Source organism: Talpa occidentalis, unplaced genomic scaffold, assembly GCF_014898055.3.
Source record: "Talpa occidentalis isolate TD23 unplaced genomic scaffold, MPIMG_talOcc4v2.1 talOcc4.14, whole genome shotgun sequence".
Classification (NCBI taxonomy): Eukaryota; Metazoa; Chordata; class Mammalia; order Eulipotyphla; family Talpidae; genus Talpa; species Talpa occidentalis.
In genome coordinates, this window is record NW_023601433.1 from 86,466,064 (window position 1) to 86,482,503 (window position 16,440).

At 53.2% G+C, this 16,440-nt stretch overlaps 1 protein-coding gene across 13 annotated transcripts in view; it reads right to left on the minus strand.

Moving 5' to 3' along the window:
- Positions 1-16,440, minus strand: part of KDM2B (lysine demethylase 2B) — a 108,084-nt gene that overhangs the window by 71,780 nt on the left and 19,864 nt on the right. For 11 of the 13 annotated variants that reach the window (XR_008551891.1, XR_008551889.1, XM_054695366.1 and 8 more), the window contains exons 5-6: positions 8,395-8,577; positions 8,118-8,220 (exon numbers count right to left, since the gene is read on the minus strand). Coding sequence is in view for 9 of the 13 variants with exons in the window: in XM_054695366.1 (XP_054551341.1) it covers positions 8,118-8,220; positions 8,395-8,577 (286 nt within the window). In the remaining 4 variants the exon portion in view is untranslated. Of the gene's footprint in view, positions 1-232; positions 260-1,126; positions 1,174-8,117; positions 8,221-8,394; positions 8,578-16,440 lie in introns of those variants that run through there. The other 2 variants (XM_054695375.1, XM_054695374.1) reach the window with 2 other exon arrangements.

Here is a 16,440-nt window from a genome sequence, read left to right on the forward strand (position 1 = left end):
CCCGGCGCCCCCCGGCTCAGGGCGCTGGAGACGGGCCGGGGCCGGGGCGCGCCGGCGGCTCACTTGGCGCCACTTACGCGCGGCCCGCGAGACACAAAGAGCCGCTCCCGGGCAGGCGCGTCCGCACCCGGGCCCGCGCCCCGAAGGAGCGGCGGCGCCCCCGCAGCCCGGCCCGGGGCGCAGCGCAGGACGCGGCCCCCGCCCGCGCCCGCCCACCGGCGCCCGCGGTTACCCGAGGCGGGGGCGGCGCGGCTCCCGGGCGTCCCCTCCGGCCGCGGCGGCGGCTCGACGCGCGTCCGGCCCGGGCGGCGGGAGCCGAGCCCGCTCCGCGGCGGCCAGGCCCGGGCGCAGGACCGGGGCGCCCGCGCTCGCCCCCTCCGCGCGCCGGCCGCCGGGCGCGGGCCGCGCTCATCCCCGCGCTGAAACCGAACACCGCGGCGGCCCGGGAGGCGGAGGAGGCCGCGCGGCGCCGGGGAAGCGCCGGCCGGCGCCAGGGGACGCCGCGCCCGCCCTCGCCCGGCCGGTGGGGGCCCCGGGGCCGCGGTGCGCCCCCCGGCCTAGGAGCCGGAGCGCGGGGCTCCCCGCACCCCGCCTTTCAGGGCGCGTGGACGCCGTCCTGGCGGGGGGGCGACGGCCTGGCGAGGACACCGTCCGTCACGCGCCCGCGGCGGGCGGCGGCGGCTGGGGCGAGGCCGCGCGGAGGGTCGGGGCCTGCCGGGCCTCCCGCCCAGGGCACCGGCGCCGTGACCTTGAGCTTCCCCCTCGAGCAGCCTCTCCGCGGCCCAGGGGCAGGGCGCCGGCTGCGGGTGGGCCCCGCGGTCTGAAATGCGCCTTTGCGGCTCCCCCCGCGGCCCCCCAGCAGCTGCGTCCCGGGAGCGGTGGGATCAGGGCGCAGATGGAGTTCAGTATCCGGCGAACACAGCACCGTGGCGTCGCGATCGTCAGACCCATCTGCACCCCAACTCGGTGAAGGCATTCCCCGAATCGTCCCCATTTCACAGATGCAGCAGCAGCGTTTCAGAACAGTGACTCACCGAGCCGGCCCTCTAGCCAGGGCGGTGCTCATCGCGAGCCCCCACCCCACCCGGCACCCCCCCAGTTTCCCCACCCTCCTCCCCAGGTCCACCTGGCAAATCCCACACTCTAAAATGCAGAGTGGCTTCAGGCTTCAGGCTTTTTCCAGTTGCCATCAGAGGTTCCACCTCCAGGGCAAGCTCACCAGGACCTCCCCTCCCCCTAGCCCCCCCCTCCCTCCTCCAAACCACGAGGGGGCAGGGGCCGGCCCACGGCTCCAGCAGGCACAGAAATCAGGCTTCTCCACTCTTGGGCCAACGCATTCACTAGAACTAGCCCCCAGTATCACTAGGTCATAATTCTTAAGTGTGGATGATAATAGCTGTCTACATGCATGAACTCCCTCCACCCTCTCAGGAACCAAATCAACCCCATTTTAGGGAAGTGGTCAGTGAAGCCATTCAAGGTGGTCAACACCCTGAAACAGAAAGTTGCTTCCTGGCATCATTTATGAGTTGGCCCACCCATTAGGACCGCCCACGGTGGGCCATGAGGTGACGCTGAATTCTCTGGAAGGGGATGCATGTTTTTCCCATGCATGTTTTGCCCACTTAAAAGAAAACAATATGGGGGACTCCCTGGTGGTGCAGAGGTTAAAGTCTCAGTGCTATCCAGCCACTGTTCCCTTCCCAGCCAGGGAGCTGACCCACATGGCACAGCAGACCTCTACTGTCTCACCCGCTGCTCTCCTCAGCAGTGGATTTCAGTTGCTCCGCCTGTTCTGCTCCCTACTCTGTTTCTGGGGAATCCTCTCATGCCCCCCACACCTCTGGCCTACACCCCAGTTCTTGTATGCATACATAAGTAAAAATAAATCTTAAAAAATATTATCCCCCAGCTTGGATTTGAGAACCAGGCATTGAGTGGGTATCCTTGAGAATGAACCATGCCACACGCAAAATGAACATGGAGTTAAGTGAACAAAAAGAAGGTCTTGACAGGTGGACCAGGCTATCCACGTGGGAGAATTACATTTCTTGTCACACATGCCTCCTGATGGCAGGGACCTTATTGAATTCATTTGTGTAAATGTATTCCCCATCAACAGCCTATTATTATTCTTCTAATCAGTTGGTTGATATTTGAGCAAATCTTTCCCCCTTCTGAAATTCAGCATGGATATTTATTGAACTAGCAAGGGATCTTGAAGTGGTGGCACTCATGGGTCAGACCAGGTCCTAGATGTGCTTGGTTTGATCAGCAATGATAAACATTTTTTGGAAGATCTGCCTCTCCAGTTATCCACAAGCCACACCAAGCCCTACTGTCTTATAATCAGCATTTACACCCATTACCTGCATTGAACCACTGTGAACTTCACTTTCATTGTCCGCAGAATGCGGGTAGCAACACATGTTTCTGACATTAACGAGAAATCCGAGGTAATTGTTTAATGCTCCTTGGGACAAAGCAGCACAGAAAATGCTGGTTTTCTTTTTTCCTCTCAAAAAGGTAGAGGTAGATGGTAAAAGAGTATGGAGGTTTCTCAAAACATTAAGAATACAATCCAGCAATTCCACTCCTACATTTCCATCAGATGAATATAAAAACACTAATTCAGAGAGCTATGTGCTCTCCTATGTTCACTGCAGCATTATTTACAATAGCCAAGTTATGGAAACAACCTAAGTACCAAGCGACAGATGGGTGTATGAAGATGTGCACATACACCGTGGACTACTACTCAACTGTGAAAAAAAGATGAACTGCCATTTGCAACAACATGTATGGAAATGGAGGGGATAATACTAAGCAAAATAATGTAGGAGAAAGACAAATACCAAATACGTGATGATTCCACTCATATACAGAACATAAAAAACAACACAAAAATCCAAGCCCTAGAAATCTGACTACAGAACAAAACTACCAAATGGGGGGACTGGAGGGGTAAGAACAAAAGAGGGAGGGGGCCCAATGGATGATGGTGGAGTGTTATGGGGTTTTGTGGTGATCACCTTTGTAAAGGTGTGAACCTCTATCCCTAACACATGTAGTGTTGTAAATCAACATTACTCAATAAACATAATTTGAAAAAATTAAATAAAGGTAGAGAGAAGTCAGAAACCCAGAGGCCCGGGTTCTGGTGCAAGGCCCACAGCATCCTCCCTGTGTGACATCAGCAATCACTCTAGGTCCTTTCCTGTGTGATGCGGCCTGTGGCACTGATCACTTACGACGTCAGCAAGCACAGCTCATGAGAGTTAAAGAGTGAATGCTGTGGGCCTCCCTGGTGGTGCAGGGTTAAAGTCTCAGTACTATCAAGCTATCACGAGCCACTGTGGCAGGAGTTCGATCCGGCCCCGGCCAGGGAGGTGATCCACATGGCGTGGGAGACCTCTCCTGTCTCTCCGGCTGTTCCCCTCGGCAGTGGATTTCAGTAGATCCACCTGTTCTGCTCCCCACTGTGTCTCTAGTGAATCTTCTCACCCCCACACCTCTGGCCTACACCCCAGTTCATCTATGCATAAATAAATTAAATAATTCTTTTTATAAAAAAAAGCATGAATGCTGTTCTAGAGACAAAAACCCTCATGCAAACATGAGGGAAGGGAGATTGCAAAGCAGAGGACACCAGAACGCCAATGGCAGCTGGAGACCAAGGTCTCTTTGATAACAACTCATCCCAACCACTTTGCATGTAAATGGGAGGCTCCAGTTCCCCACATCATGGGAGGCAGGAGGGGGGAGGGCGGAGGGGGATGATGCAACCCCTACGGTGCAGAAAGGAAAGCTGAGTCTTTAAACAGGAGATGAAAGATTTGCCATGGCCACAGCAGCCCAAGAAGCATACCCTCCCCATGTCATTTTCACCCTCTCCCAAATTTCACCCAGATTTTCTTGCCATCCCCAGAAAGTTTGTGGGGAGAAAACGGCAGTCAACTCTCAATTATGGGTGGGCCAACCACATGCTTTACGTGGGCTCCCTGTTTGTTGAGTTTTTGAGTATTCACTGCTTGTCATCATACACGGCATGGCCCCCCCATTAAGCTGCAAAGATCATTTCTGCCACCCCGTCTGCTACAGGAGCAGGAGAGGAAAGCCTTGCTAATTTCTTTCTAGAATGCACTATAATATCCAATGGTCGTAAGTTTAAAAAGGTATGCCCACATCATAGACCTAGGCACTTGTGGACACTTTAATACTCTCCCCATCCTGAGGCAAAGTTCAATTTGCCTCCCCTTGAATGTGGCCATTACTTAGTAACTCCCTTTTCACTAACAGAATATGGCAAAAGTAGACAGTTATGTGCCTTCTATTATCAGGTTGTAAAAGGCACTGTTGGCTTCCACTGACCTCCCTCCAAACACTTGGTCTGGGGGACCAGCCACCACGTTCTGAGGACACTCAAGCAGCTTGTGGATGGGCTACATGGCGAGGAGCTCAGGCCTCCTACCTAGTGAGGTAAGCTCATGTGGAAGGTGGGTCCTCCAGCCCCAGTCAAGCCTTCAGATGAACAGCAGCCCAAGGCCACATCCAGTGAGAGCCAGAACCACCCCAGCTACTGACCGGCAGAAACCACGAGATAATGTTTATTGCTGAAAGCTGCTGGCGTGTTTTTTTACAATATAAGCTATCACAGTTTAGGGTAACCTGTTATGCAGCAAAAAATACTAACAGAGATATTCTCCAATAATTGTCATTTTAAGAGATTTTCCAAAACAAGTAATTCTGCCAAAACATTTGACAGAGTTGAGATGGAGTGACAGGTAAGGGGCACAGCGCACAGCACGGCTGAGTCACTCAGCCCCCAAGCTATCCTGCCTTATTGCTGCTTCACGAGACATCATCTCCTAAGTTGCATTATCCACTTGTCTGCTTACCTGTCTCTTCTCCCCACCAGAATATAAGCGCCACGAGAACAGGGACTTCACTTTCTTCACCATGGCCTACCGTACACTACTCAGAAGCAGGTCTTACACATAATCAGCACTCACTAAGGGAGCCTAGATAACAGACACACTGACACCCTCTATGGATCTGTCCCCCATTAAGTTGTAAGACAAGAGACAACTCCACAACTGTCGCTACCCCTTATCTTAAGCACCTCAACCCAAACCCATTAAAATTCCTTGTTTTCTTGTCACCATGCACCAGTGTAAATCCAGAGCCAGGGAGGAGGCAGTAAAGGGTCTGAACATTTCTTCTTTCCACTCTGTCCCACCTTCACTCTCCAGCCTCCTGCAGGATGGAAGCTGTGCACTTCCTAGACAGTGTCATTTTAATTAAATTCCACCGCACCGTTCTATGGCCCCAGAGGACTTCATCACCATGGGATTTTCACCTGGCTTATTTACAGAAATCAACATTCTCTTCAGCTGAGCAAATGAACTATTTCCAAGCTGACAACTTCCTCCGTAACAAGGGTTCAAGTCCCATTAACAACTTCCCACAGCCACTGGCAGGGTTGGTAAATCTGTCTGCCACACAGCCCAGCCAGTATGTGGAAGGCATGTGATCCTAGAAAAGTGTGTGAGTCTTTTTTGGGAACTTGATAAGAGTTCTCCATGTAGGAATAAAGCTTACTATTTAAAGGGCTCTTTCAACAAGTGAAAATACCGACTTTTCCAGGGAGGCAAATGGACGTAAAGGAACTGGACTCTACGGAGACCCACTCTGGCCACTTGACCTTCCTTCATGCTCACCCATGTGCCCTCCCCCTGGACTGGCTCCTCCATCCACTCCACAGAAGAATTTGTGGAATGCAAAACTGAACAGAGCGGGCCTCCCCGGTGGTGCAGCGGTTGAGCACTGGGTTGCGAAGCTGCCCACGGCCTCTGGGGCGCCGGTTCGATCCCCGGCTGCTCCCTGGCCACCAGAGGAGGGTCCCACATGGCGCGCAGACCTCTCCTGCCGCCCGCTGCTCCCCTCAGCAGTGTACTTCAGTCCTTCTGCCTGCTCTGCTCCCCGCTCTGGCTCTGGTGAATTCTCTCACCCTCCCGCGCTTCTGACTGTACCCAGTGCATGTATAAACAACACAAACAAACAAACAAACAAATAAATAAAACATGCCTCTATTTAAAAAAAAAAAAAAAAACCCTGAACAGAGCCCTCTCTGCTAAAAGTTGCTGAGAGGTTTCCCATTGCTCTAAGGGCTGAGAGGCCTCACGATGGGCCATGCGGTGCCAGACCCTATTAACCTGGGCCAGCCCCGACTTTGCACCCCTGCGCACCCCCCCACTCTGCTCCAGCCCCAAGGGACCTCCTTCCATAGGTACCCCCCTTTCCCCACACTCCACTCCCCACCTCCACTCGCCCCTGCCAGCCGTTTCAGGCCCTGCACAGGCCCAGAAAAGCTCTTCATTTTAGGCCTGCCTGCCCACCTCCCCACCACCCCAGGGGGGTCCCGGCACACTCTCCTCCTCCATGGCACCGGGTCTCTGCCTTATATCATGGTCTCAAGTGTCCATGCGCGTCTCTGATTATTGGATTCGTGTTTGTCTGCCCCATGGGCGGTAAACTCCGCGAGGGCAGGAGCTGAGCTCATCTGGCTTGCTCCCGCTGTATTCCAGGCAGGAATCGGATATGCGATACAGATGCTGAATGAACGATGAACGAAGGAATCTAGATCTGCCTCCGACTAATCTGAGTCCTACACTGTTTCCTTACAGTTCCTCAGGCCCTTTGCACACACACACCCCCCCCCACTTCCCTCCCATTGCCTCTGTCCTTTCAAGCCCAGGTCCAATGTCCTCTCTGTGAGGACTCCCCCAGGCCACCAGCCAAAAAGGATTCCTGTCCCCTCCGGACCTGCTGTTCCAGCTGTAACGCGCCATCTCCCGAGGCAGGGATGTCAATCCTGTTCATCCTTTTTTACTCCCCGTCCCATGGGCTCTATAAATTTCCCTGCGATGAAATCAGAACAGAAGGAAACCGAAACCGCCTTCTCTCCCCACCCTGAGTCCAGTGCCTTTGCCGCAGCCCAGATCCAGGGGACGCACAGAGCTTCGACTCGGACAGGCAGACAAGCGCCTGAGCCGTAATAAAGAGCGAGCGAGCGAGTCTGAAAGCACAGTCTTGAGCAGCCCAGGGGCAGCGCGCTGGCCTCCCTCACAAAGCCTGGCCCGGAGTCCACATTCAATATGCGCTGAATGAAGGGCTGAGTGAATGAAAGTTCACAGCCTTAAGCTCCTGGGGGCACTCCTGGCAGCCGGCTGAGCAGAGATGCTAATGGATTCGCAGCCGCCAGAGCCAGCTCTTCTAGGAAGCCCAGGGCCATGGTGGAGCCCGGGACAGTCAGCGCCTGGTCCCCAATCTGGAGATGGAAACACAGATGGTGGGGCCCCAAGGTGACTTCCTGCTCCCAAGGGTCCTTTATGCAAGTTCTAGATCCAGGAGGGGCCCCCCAGGTGCCACTGCCCTGGCCTCAGGACTGGCTGGACATGCAGCTTGGAGGTAACGACTGCCGTCAGGTCAGGCTCCCAGCCCAGCACCAGTCCCCATGCCTGGTGGGTGCGGCCTAAGGAACCCCAGGTAAGTGGGGCCAGGTGAGTGGGCGGCCCCTGGGCTTTGTTCAGGGATGGTTCTTCTGATCAGGGACCCCAGGTGTCAAGAGCAAGAAACGAAAGAACACCAGACCCCGCCCAGGCCCTAGGCAAAAGCAGTGTCCTTGGCGGGTGCATCCCCCTGAAAATAAAAACGCTCACTCCCAGGACATGTGTTGCTCAAGGGAGCAGACAAATGTCAACAACACACACACACAGATGCACAGAGATGGCCCCATGACTCTTTCGCCTCCTCAGATCACACTCCGGGGAGAGCTGGCAGGGAAGACCATCCTGATGGAGCGTCCAGGACCAGAGCAGACTGGAGGGTCCGTGCACCCCAGAAAAGTAAGACCCCCACCTGCTCACCCATCCCTCCTGCTCCAGCAACACCCCGCAGGTCTGTGGCCTCAGCCCGGTCTCCCTCCAGCATCAAAGGGGACCGGTCCCAAAGCTGTGCTTAAGTCTTCTCGACTTGCCAGGGACACCCTGTTTCCAGAAACTTTCAGGCTGGGAGTCCCCCCTCCCAGCTCTCCCTTGCCAGCCAGGCAGCCTTACTTCTTCACTTTGGGGTACTTCATCTCTGCGATGGCATTTGTGGCTTCCGTCTGCTTCTCCTTCAAGTGCTGGGGCCACATGTTGTCCACCCAGTCCACCAGGTCTACCTGAAAGCCGGCCCTCGTCAGCGCTTCTGGCCGCCGGAGCCTCGCAGCCGGCTCCCCCCAACTCATCCCTCCCTCCTGCTACCCAATCCCCCCTGGGGCAGTTGGGGCAGGGGGCAGACAGGGCAAGGAGAGGAGGTGGGTAGGGACGGAACAGGGCACGGGGCAGGGACCTACCACAGTCGGGCGCTTGACCAAGTGCTCGAGCTTGGTGTGGCTGAACTCCAGGCTGATGACGTTGTACAGCTTGTCCCGCTGGGCCTCGGGCGTCTCGTAGTAGCGCACAAACTGAGACATGCTCATCTCCGTGCCCTTCTGCGTGTTCACGTCCATCACGTCCACCAGCCGCCGGCTCCCTGCGGACAGAAGCCACGGGCGGTGGGCCTGCCTGCTCGGCGTCCAGCCTGCCTGGCAAACTCTGCTCCCCTTCAGGGCCTGCAGAGGCCTCGGCCCTATGCCCTGAGTGCGCCACCTCCTCTCCTGGCCATCTCTCCTTCCACCCTCACGGTCCCCCCTCTAGTCCAGTCCAGTCCACTGGGATGGCGCTCCAAGATGACCTCAAGAACTTCCCAGGGGTCTCCAGACTAACTCCCCATCCTCCACTCTGCTGCCAGAGTGAAACTTTTCGGAGACCTGAGCATGGACGCTCTGCTCAGAACTTTCAGTGGCTCCCCACTGCCCACAAAGAACCCCTCAGCAAGGCCCTCACGGCCTTCGAGAGAATTCTCGGCAGGGGGAAGTACTGATGTCTCCGTGTGATCAGTTATACAGCAGCCTGCCCTGCCCCAGTCTGCAAGGTCAAGCAGTTATTTGCCATCTCTGAATCTGTGTCTTCATCTCTTCCGATAGGCCAGTTGTGAGGATTAAATCACTCGGTGATTACAGGAGCACTCAGTACTCTGTCTGGGACCTAAATGAATGAGTATCCCCACCCCACCCCCATTCTCAGGTACCAACACAGCTTCTACCTCTCACTTCCTGTCTGCTTTGCCTTCTCTCTTCCCTATAACTTTAACCCCCAGGAGGGCAAGAGATTTGCATGACTCAGCAAGAGATTTGCATGACCCGGCCTCCCTATCTGTAAAATGGGCATGATAATGACTCCAGAACTTCTGCCAAGGTGCAAGGAACAACCGAAGCCAAGTGGGAGGGTTTGAAAGGAGAGAAAACTGACACAGAGCCCCCGGCCTAATTCCTGACGTATGACGAAAGCTAGGCCCACTCTGGAGGGGCTGAAAATGAGCATCAGGAATGGGAAGCCACCATCTGACAGGGAAAGACCCCCCTCCCCAGTAGCTTAGTGACAAATACGATCCACGGAGACTTAGAAAAGTGTCAAAAAAAGAACCAGAAGCAGGTGACCATCACATCCTGCACAACTTCCCCCCAAGACTGAACTAAGTAGGGGTCAATGAAAGACCCCAAGTCCACCCTACCACCTGCTTTTTTATCATCCATAAGCTAAGAATTTTTTTATGTTTTAAACGGGGAGGGGATGGTCGAAAGAAGAGAATATTGTCATGTGACAATAACATGAAATTCACATCTGCACATACACAAAGTTTTACTGACAAGCAGCCACACTCACAGTCTCAGTGGTGACTGACGGCAGTTTCCACCCCCCACAGGCCAAGTATTTACAACAGAGACTGACGGTCCACAAGTATGAACTCTTCACCTGCTGGCTCTTTACAGAGAAAGTTTGCCGACCCTTGAACTCGACTAAAACTCACAGGACGTACACACCGTGGTCACACCCCATCCCATTCGCAGCTGCAAACCCAGCTCTGCACACAGGGACTGTCCGGTAGAAGACCCAAGTCAATATTTGCTTAATAAACACACACTGCTCTTCTCATGTTCGGAACGGAATAATAAAACTAATCCCTTACACGTGTTGAATGTGGGAGTCGCTATCTTTCTGGCTCAGTAGCTAATGAGCGCGAAAATCCCACAAGCCGGTCACAGCTGCCTTCCGCGTGGGGAAAGCAAGGCCCAGACACTCAGGCCTCCAGAACATTCCCTTCCCGCCAGTATCAACAGTTAACCATAACCGAGCACTTTAGCTGGGCTCCAGCGGGCAGGCGGCCAGGGTTGTCTCAGCTCTCTGTGGGGTAGGACGCCAGTGGTGCCCATTTGATGGAGGAGAAACTGAGGTCTGGACGACTAACCTGCCCCAAGATGCCCAGTGAGCGGCGGAGCTGGGATCTGAAGCAAACTCAATCTAACTCAGGCTCTGATGCCGCTCCCTGCCCCTGCCTTCCAACGCTGACTCTTGATCACACACAAAAGCCGAGAAATGGCCCTTCCCTGGCTGGCTCATGACCCCACCTGCCCGGAGGCTGCACACAACGCTTTGTCTTGGCAGCTCCACCAGGGGGCATCCCCGAGCTTTGTTGGAAATTCTGGCCAGGTTCTGGGAAGTGCTGCCTCCCCTTCTTACCAGGGCTCCTTGAAGGAGTGGTCTCTGGTCAGTTTCTCTGGGATGCCCACCTGGCAGAGTCTGCTGAAGAATGAGAGCGCCCAAGGCCTGTCTCCCACCCCCACCCACCTGTGTCCCTGACCTCAGCTCAAGGTCAGGTCTTAGAAGCCCCCAGTGGAAGGGTTTGCTGAGCAGATCGGAAAAGCGATAAGGGACACAGAAATCAGTCCGGAGCTCCAGGGAAGTCAGCCTCCATGGCCCTAAGCTCAGCGGTCCCTGAGGTCCTGCCGGAGATAAGACTCCACTGGTTCAAGCCCTAGCTGGCCCTCGGGCCTCTTAGTTCTCTGAGTATCAGTTTCCCTATCTCTGATATGGGGACAAAATGGCAGGCAAGGCATGGGATAGTCGGTGCTGAGACCAAAATGAGATAAAGCTCAGAAGACAGGGAGGAAGCCTGCAGGCAGGCGGAGCCAGCTAATGGGTCAATTTCATCTGTAATTACAGACAGAGTGAGAAGCTGGGAAGTCAGGCCGGTTAAATCCCTCCCACCAGCAACCCTCACAGACCACGTCAGATGCTACAATTCAGATCCTACAACTGTCAGGATGGGTGTGGGAGTGGGTGTGGGTTTAGATGCGAGTGACTGAAACGGTCTAAACTCGGCCGCGGTGATAGCTGCACAGTCTGTAAACAGACGTGTCCACCGTGCACGGGTGAGCTGTGAATCACAGCTCCGTAAAGCTGTCATTACCAAAAAAACCACCACTCAGGCCCTAAATGACCAACAAGGTTGGTTCCTCCCAAAGTTCTTTTTTTTCCTGATAGCAGACTTCAGAAAACATGTAAGTGGGCATGCAGGGAGTGGTGGGCAGCGCTGGCGAGGAGGGGACATGGAGGTGAAGGCTCCTGGGTACCAGTCTCCTTTTGGGGTGAGGAAAACGTTCAGAGATGGCAGAAGTGACATCTGCACGACCGTGTGAAGGCACCAGACGTCCCTGAAGGGTACACTTGACAACGCTACTTTGCGATATGTGAACTTCACCTCAATCAATTACTTTAAACCTCTGGTACTTTCTTCCTTTCCTGGGCATCTTCCAATCTTTTTCTGCACTGTGATTTGCGGGTGTCCCCTGATGACACAGGAATTTGGGGCACAGATTTCTTTGCACCCCCTCTCTCCACCCACGTCCACTAACCGGCTCCCCTCACCCTCCGCCATCTCCCCCAGGGCACTTGGGCTCATGCTTTGCAACTTTCTTCGGACTTGGGGTAACAGGGACAGGGGACATGCCCAACAGGGGCGAACACTGTGTTGAGTGCAGTGGACCCCAAGAGGTATGTCCACCCGGAACCTGTGGCTGGACCTTTCTGGAACAAGGGTCTTTGCAGAAGCAATCAAGGTCAGGGTCTGGGCCGAATGCCAGAAGGCCATGAGAAGGGCGCACAGGCACCGGCGAGGAGACAGAGGCAGGGACCGGAGTGATGTATCTATAACGCGAGGACCCCTGGGGTCACCAACACTGGAAGAGAGTGGAGGAACCCCCAAAGGACTGCTGCCAGGGCCTCCACCTTGGTGTTCCAGCCTCCAAAACAAATGCATTTCTGTAGCCATTCTGTGTGTGGTGTTTTGTTCTGAGGCCCCAGGAGACAAATACAGGACGAAGGTTACCCCAAGGGCGAAGGATCACCTGGGGGGGTTATGATAAGTCCTAGGCTGGGTGGCAGGTGCTCATTTTAAAACTTTTTCTTTTTTTGCGTAGAAATGGGGGGTAGGGGCCTCCCTGTGGTGCAGCGGTTGAGCTCTGGGCTGCGAAGCTGCCTGCAGCCTCTGCAGGCGCCAGTTCGATCCCCCGCCGCTGGCAGGGACCTCATGGCGTGCAGACCTCTCCTGCCGCCCGATGCTCCCCTCAGCAGTGTATTTCCTCAGTCTGCCTGTTCTGCTCCCCACTCTGGCTCTGGTGAATTCTCTCACCCTCCCCCGCTTCTGACTGTACCCCGGTTCTTGTATAAATAAATAAATAAATCTTTTTTTAAAAAAAGGAAATGGGATATAAGCCAGAGGTGGAGGGGGTGAGAGGATTCACCAGAGACAGAGTGGGGAGCAGAACAGGCAGACTAACTGAAATACACTGCTGAGGGGAGCAGCAGGGAGACAGGCGAGGTCTGCTCGCCATCTGGGTCAGCTCCCTGGCAGGGGATCAAACTAAGGCCATAGTGATGATGGAGCTGAGACTTAACCCCTAGGTCACCAGGGAGGCCTATCATTTTACAACTTTTCTTTAAACTTTTCAGCATATATAACATCACACACACACACACACACACACACACACACACACACACACACACGGCACAAAGGAATCGGATGTTTCAGGTGCCAGACTTGGCAGCATGAGCTCTCTAGGCCAGGGAGCCAGGTCCTTGTGTGCAGCATGAAGATAAGACCACCTCCCTCCCAACTTCGCAGTGAAAGCAAAATCTTCAAATCAATTTTTTTTTCATATCCAGGCAATTAACTCTACAGGCAAAGCAAAGGCCTAAGGGTAACAAACGTGGGTGGTGTCTCACGCATGGAAGTAAAAGATTTATACACAAATCACTGCCCATCAAAAAAAGATGAAGCAAGCCCCTGGTCTTTCAGCACAACTCTGGTTCCCCAGCATGCAGCATGAAACTAAAGCATAAAATTCTGACCAGGGGCCTCCCTGGTGGCACAGCGGGTTGAGTGCAGCACTGTGAAGCTGTCCACAGCCTCTGCAGCACGGGTTCAATTCCCAGTCAGCCAGCAAGGGTCCCACATGGCGCAGCAGACCTCTCCTCTCTCCCCGCTGCTCCCCTCAGCAGTGGATTTCGGTCCTTCTGCCTGTTCTGGTTCCTGCTCTGTCTCTGGTGAATCCTCTCCCCTCCACCACCACCCCCACTACCCCCCCTCCCCGGTACCTCTGGCCTGTATCCCAGCTCTTATATGCATAAATAAATAAAAATAAATCTTTAAAAAAATAAAATTCTGAAACAAACCACCCCAAATGGCAGGTCATCACCTTGAAGTTCTTCTATTAAGCCCGTATAACATATGATACCAACTTACATGCCCCACAAATCAGAGAACACTCTATAAAAAGACTTCAAAGAATGACGGCCCAAATCTAGTTCTAAAAAATCCTAAAATAGGGTACATTGATCCAATCTCACTAGCATCCAGTACACATACACCTGTGAGCGCACATTAATAGGGACACACGTATGACATGTGTACAATCAGGAAAAACTTCTAAATGAATTAGATGTTACATGTTGTCATTCATGGTTAGTATAGAAGAATGTACAAATTACTGATTTTTTATTAATTAATTTTTTTTCTAACACCGTTCTACGCTCCATAGATCACCCGCCACCATATCACCCAGGAACCATCACAATATTCCCTTGTGTTCTTTCCTCCCCAAATTACTGACATTTTTAACCCATCATGCTTTCCGGAACATAATACACATTCAGTTGTAGGTAAAATCAGGGGGTGTAGGCATGGCTGGCTTGGTAGAGGGTGAGTGGAACAGACTGCACATGTGCAAGAGCAAAAGGGTAAGCCCAAAAATTAAAATTAAAATAAAAAACATATATGCCTTGAAGTATGATACATGCATGCCTTTTGTAAGACATCCTGTGCAATGCTGTGATCTCTCATTTTATCCCATGTATGTATCTGCCACACACACACACACACACACACACACACAGACACACACATTAATCTATAAATTATCATTTCCCTCTTAATTCAAAGGTAGAAAAATAAAAAGCACCTGGGATTCATGATCATTTGGTAAACGCAAGAATGAATGGCAATCATGATTGTGAAGAAGACACAGCTTTAAAATAATCTACTTTGGGGCCTCCCTTCTGGTGCAAGGGATTAAGCACCGCACTTTGAAACAATCCGCAGCCTCTGCAGCACGAGTTCAATCCCCGGCTAGGGAGCAACCCACATGGCGCAGCAGACCTCTCCTGACTCACCTGCTGCTCCTCTCAGCAGTGTATTTCAGTCAGTCTGCCTGTTCTGTTCCCCACTCTGTCTCTGGTGAATCCTCTCACCCTCCTGCACATCTGGCCTGTACCCCAGTTCTTGTATAAATAAATAAATCTTTAAATAAATAAAGTAATCTAGTTTGATACTACCGCTTTATGACTAAGCTGTAGGAATTCCGAAACATTTTCAAAACTGAAAACATTGGGCCTCCCCTGGTGGTACAGGCGGTTGAGCGCAGTACTGTGAAACTGTCCACAGCCTCTGCAGTGTGGGTTCCATGCCGGCCGGCCGGCGAGAAACCCACATGGCATGGCAGACCTCTCCTGTCTTGCCCGCTACTCCCCTCAGCAGTGTATTTCAGTCAGTCCGCCTGTTCTGTTCCCCACTCTGTCTCTGGTGAATCCTCTCACACTCCCGTGCCTCTGGCCTGTACCCCGGTTCTTGTATGCATGAATAAATAGAAGCTTAAAAAAAAAACTGAAAACATTATTTACTTTGAATACGTCAAGGTAGTAAAAAAAAAAAAAAACCCTAGTCTGGAGGAAAAACAGTAACTTAAAAATAAACAAAAATTTTAATTAAAAGAAATGTTGCAGGGCCTCCCTGGTGGCACAAGGGGTGAAGACGCAACCTATGAAGCTGTCCGCAGCCACTGCAGCACGAGTTTAATCCCCGGCCAAGGAGCTACCCACATGGCGCAGCAGACCCCTCCTGGCTCACTGCTGCTCCCCTCAGCAGTGTACCTCGGTCAGTCTGCCTGTTCTGCTCCCCACTCTGTCTCTGGTGAGTCCTCTCACCCCCTGCATCTCTGGCCTGTACCCCAGCTCTTGTATGCATAAATAAATCTTTAAAAAAAAAATGTTGCCTTGTTAACTGCAACACATAAATAACCCACATAAAAGGCTGGACGAAACAGAAACATGACCCAGAAGCTGGTTCTCTCCTCTCCTCAGCTGTAGTCTGCTAACAGGGCTGTTGTGGATTGAACCGCATTCCCCCAAAAGATGTTCAAGTCCTCACCCTCAAAATTTACATATTTGATCAAGTGAAAATGAGGTACTACTGTGTTAACTAGGGTCCTCAGCCAAGGCCTGGTGCCCTAAGACAAGGGAAATGTGGACAGAGATGGGGGCGTCAGGGTGGGACTGCAGGCAGCACCCACAGCCAAGGAAACTGGCCACCACAGAAGCTGGAGGAAGCCAGCGAATCCTCCCCACCTTGCCTCGGGACTTCTGACCTCTGGGACTAAGAATGAACCAACGTCTGTGGCCCATGGTGGGGGCAGCCCCAGGAAACGATGAGCAGGTGAGGGAACAACTGTGCAGACCTCAGTGGCTCCATAAATGCCAATGCTGAGGGCAAGGAGGCGCTACTCGGCTTCCCGCCCCAACCGCCACGGCGCCAGGGACAAGCCCAGCGGACACCCTGCGTGACCCCACGGCAGTTCACCCAGCAGCTTCAGAGAAAAATGCCAACCTGATGACATCATCCCATCCATCCTAATACTGCATTTCTTCAGCTACTTTCTTTTTGTCGACCTCCCCTACTTCTCTGTGAGCGCCTCTGAGGACCTAAGACTTGCCTGTCTGGCTCATGCTTCTACCCCAAGTGTCAAGACTGGCCCCCGGCGTATAGGAGGAGTTCGGTAAATATTTGCCAAGTGAAAAAATACAGGTTGATTGCTACCGTTCACTTCTCTGTCCTGACACGTGACCTGCACCTTCCATGTAAATGTAGCCGTTGAACTGAAAAACCACCTGGGATGCCTGG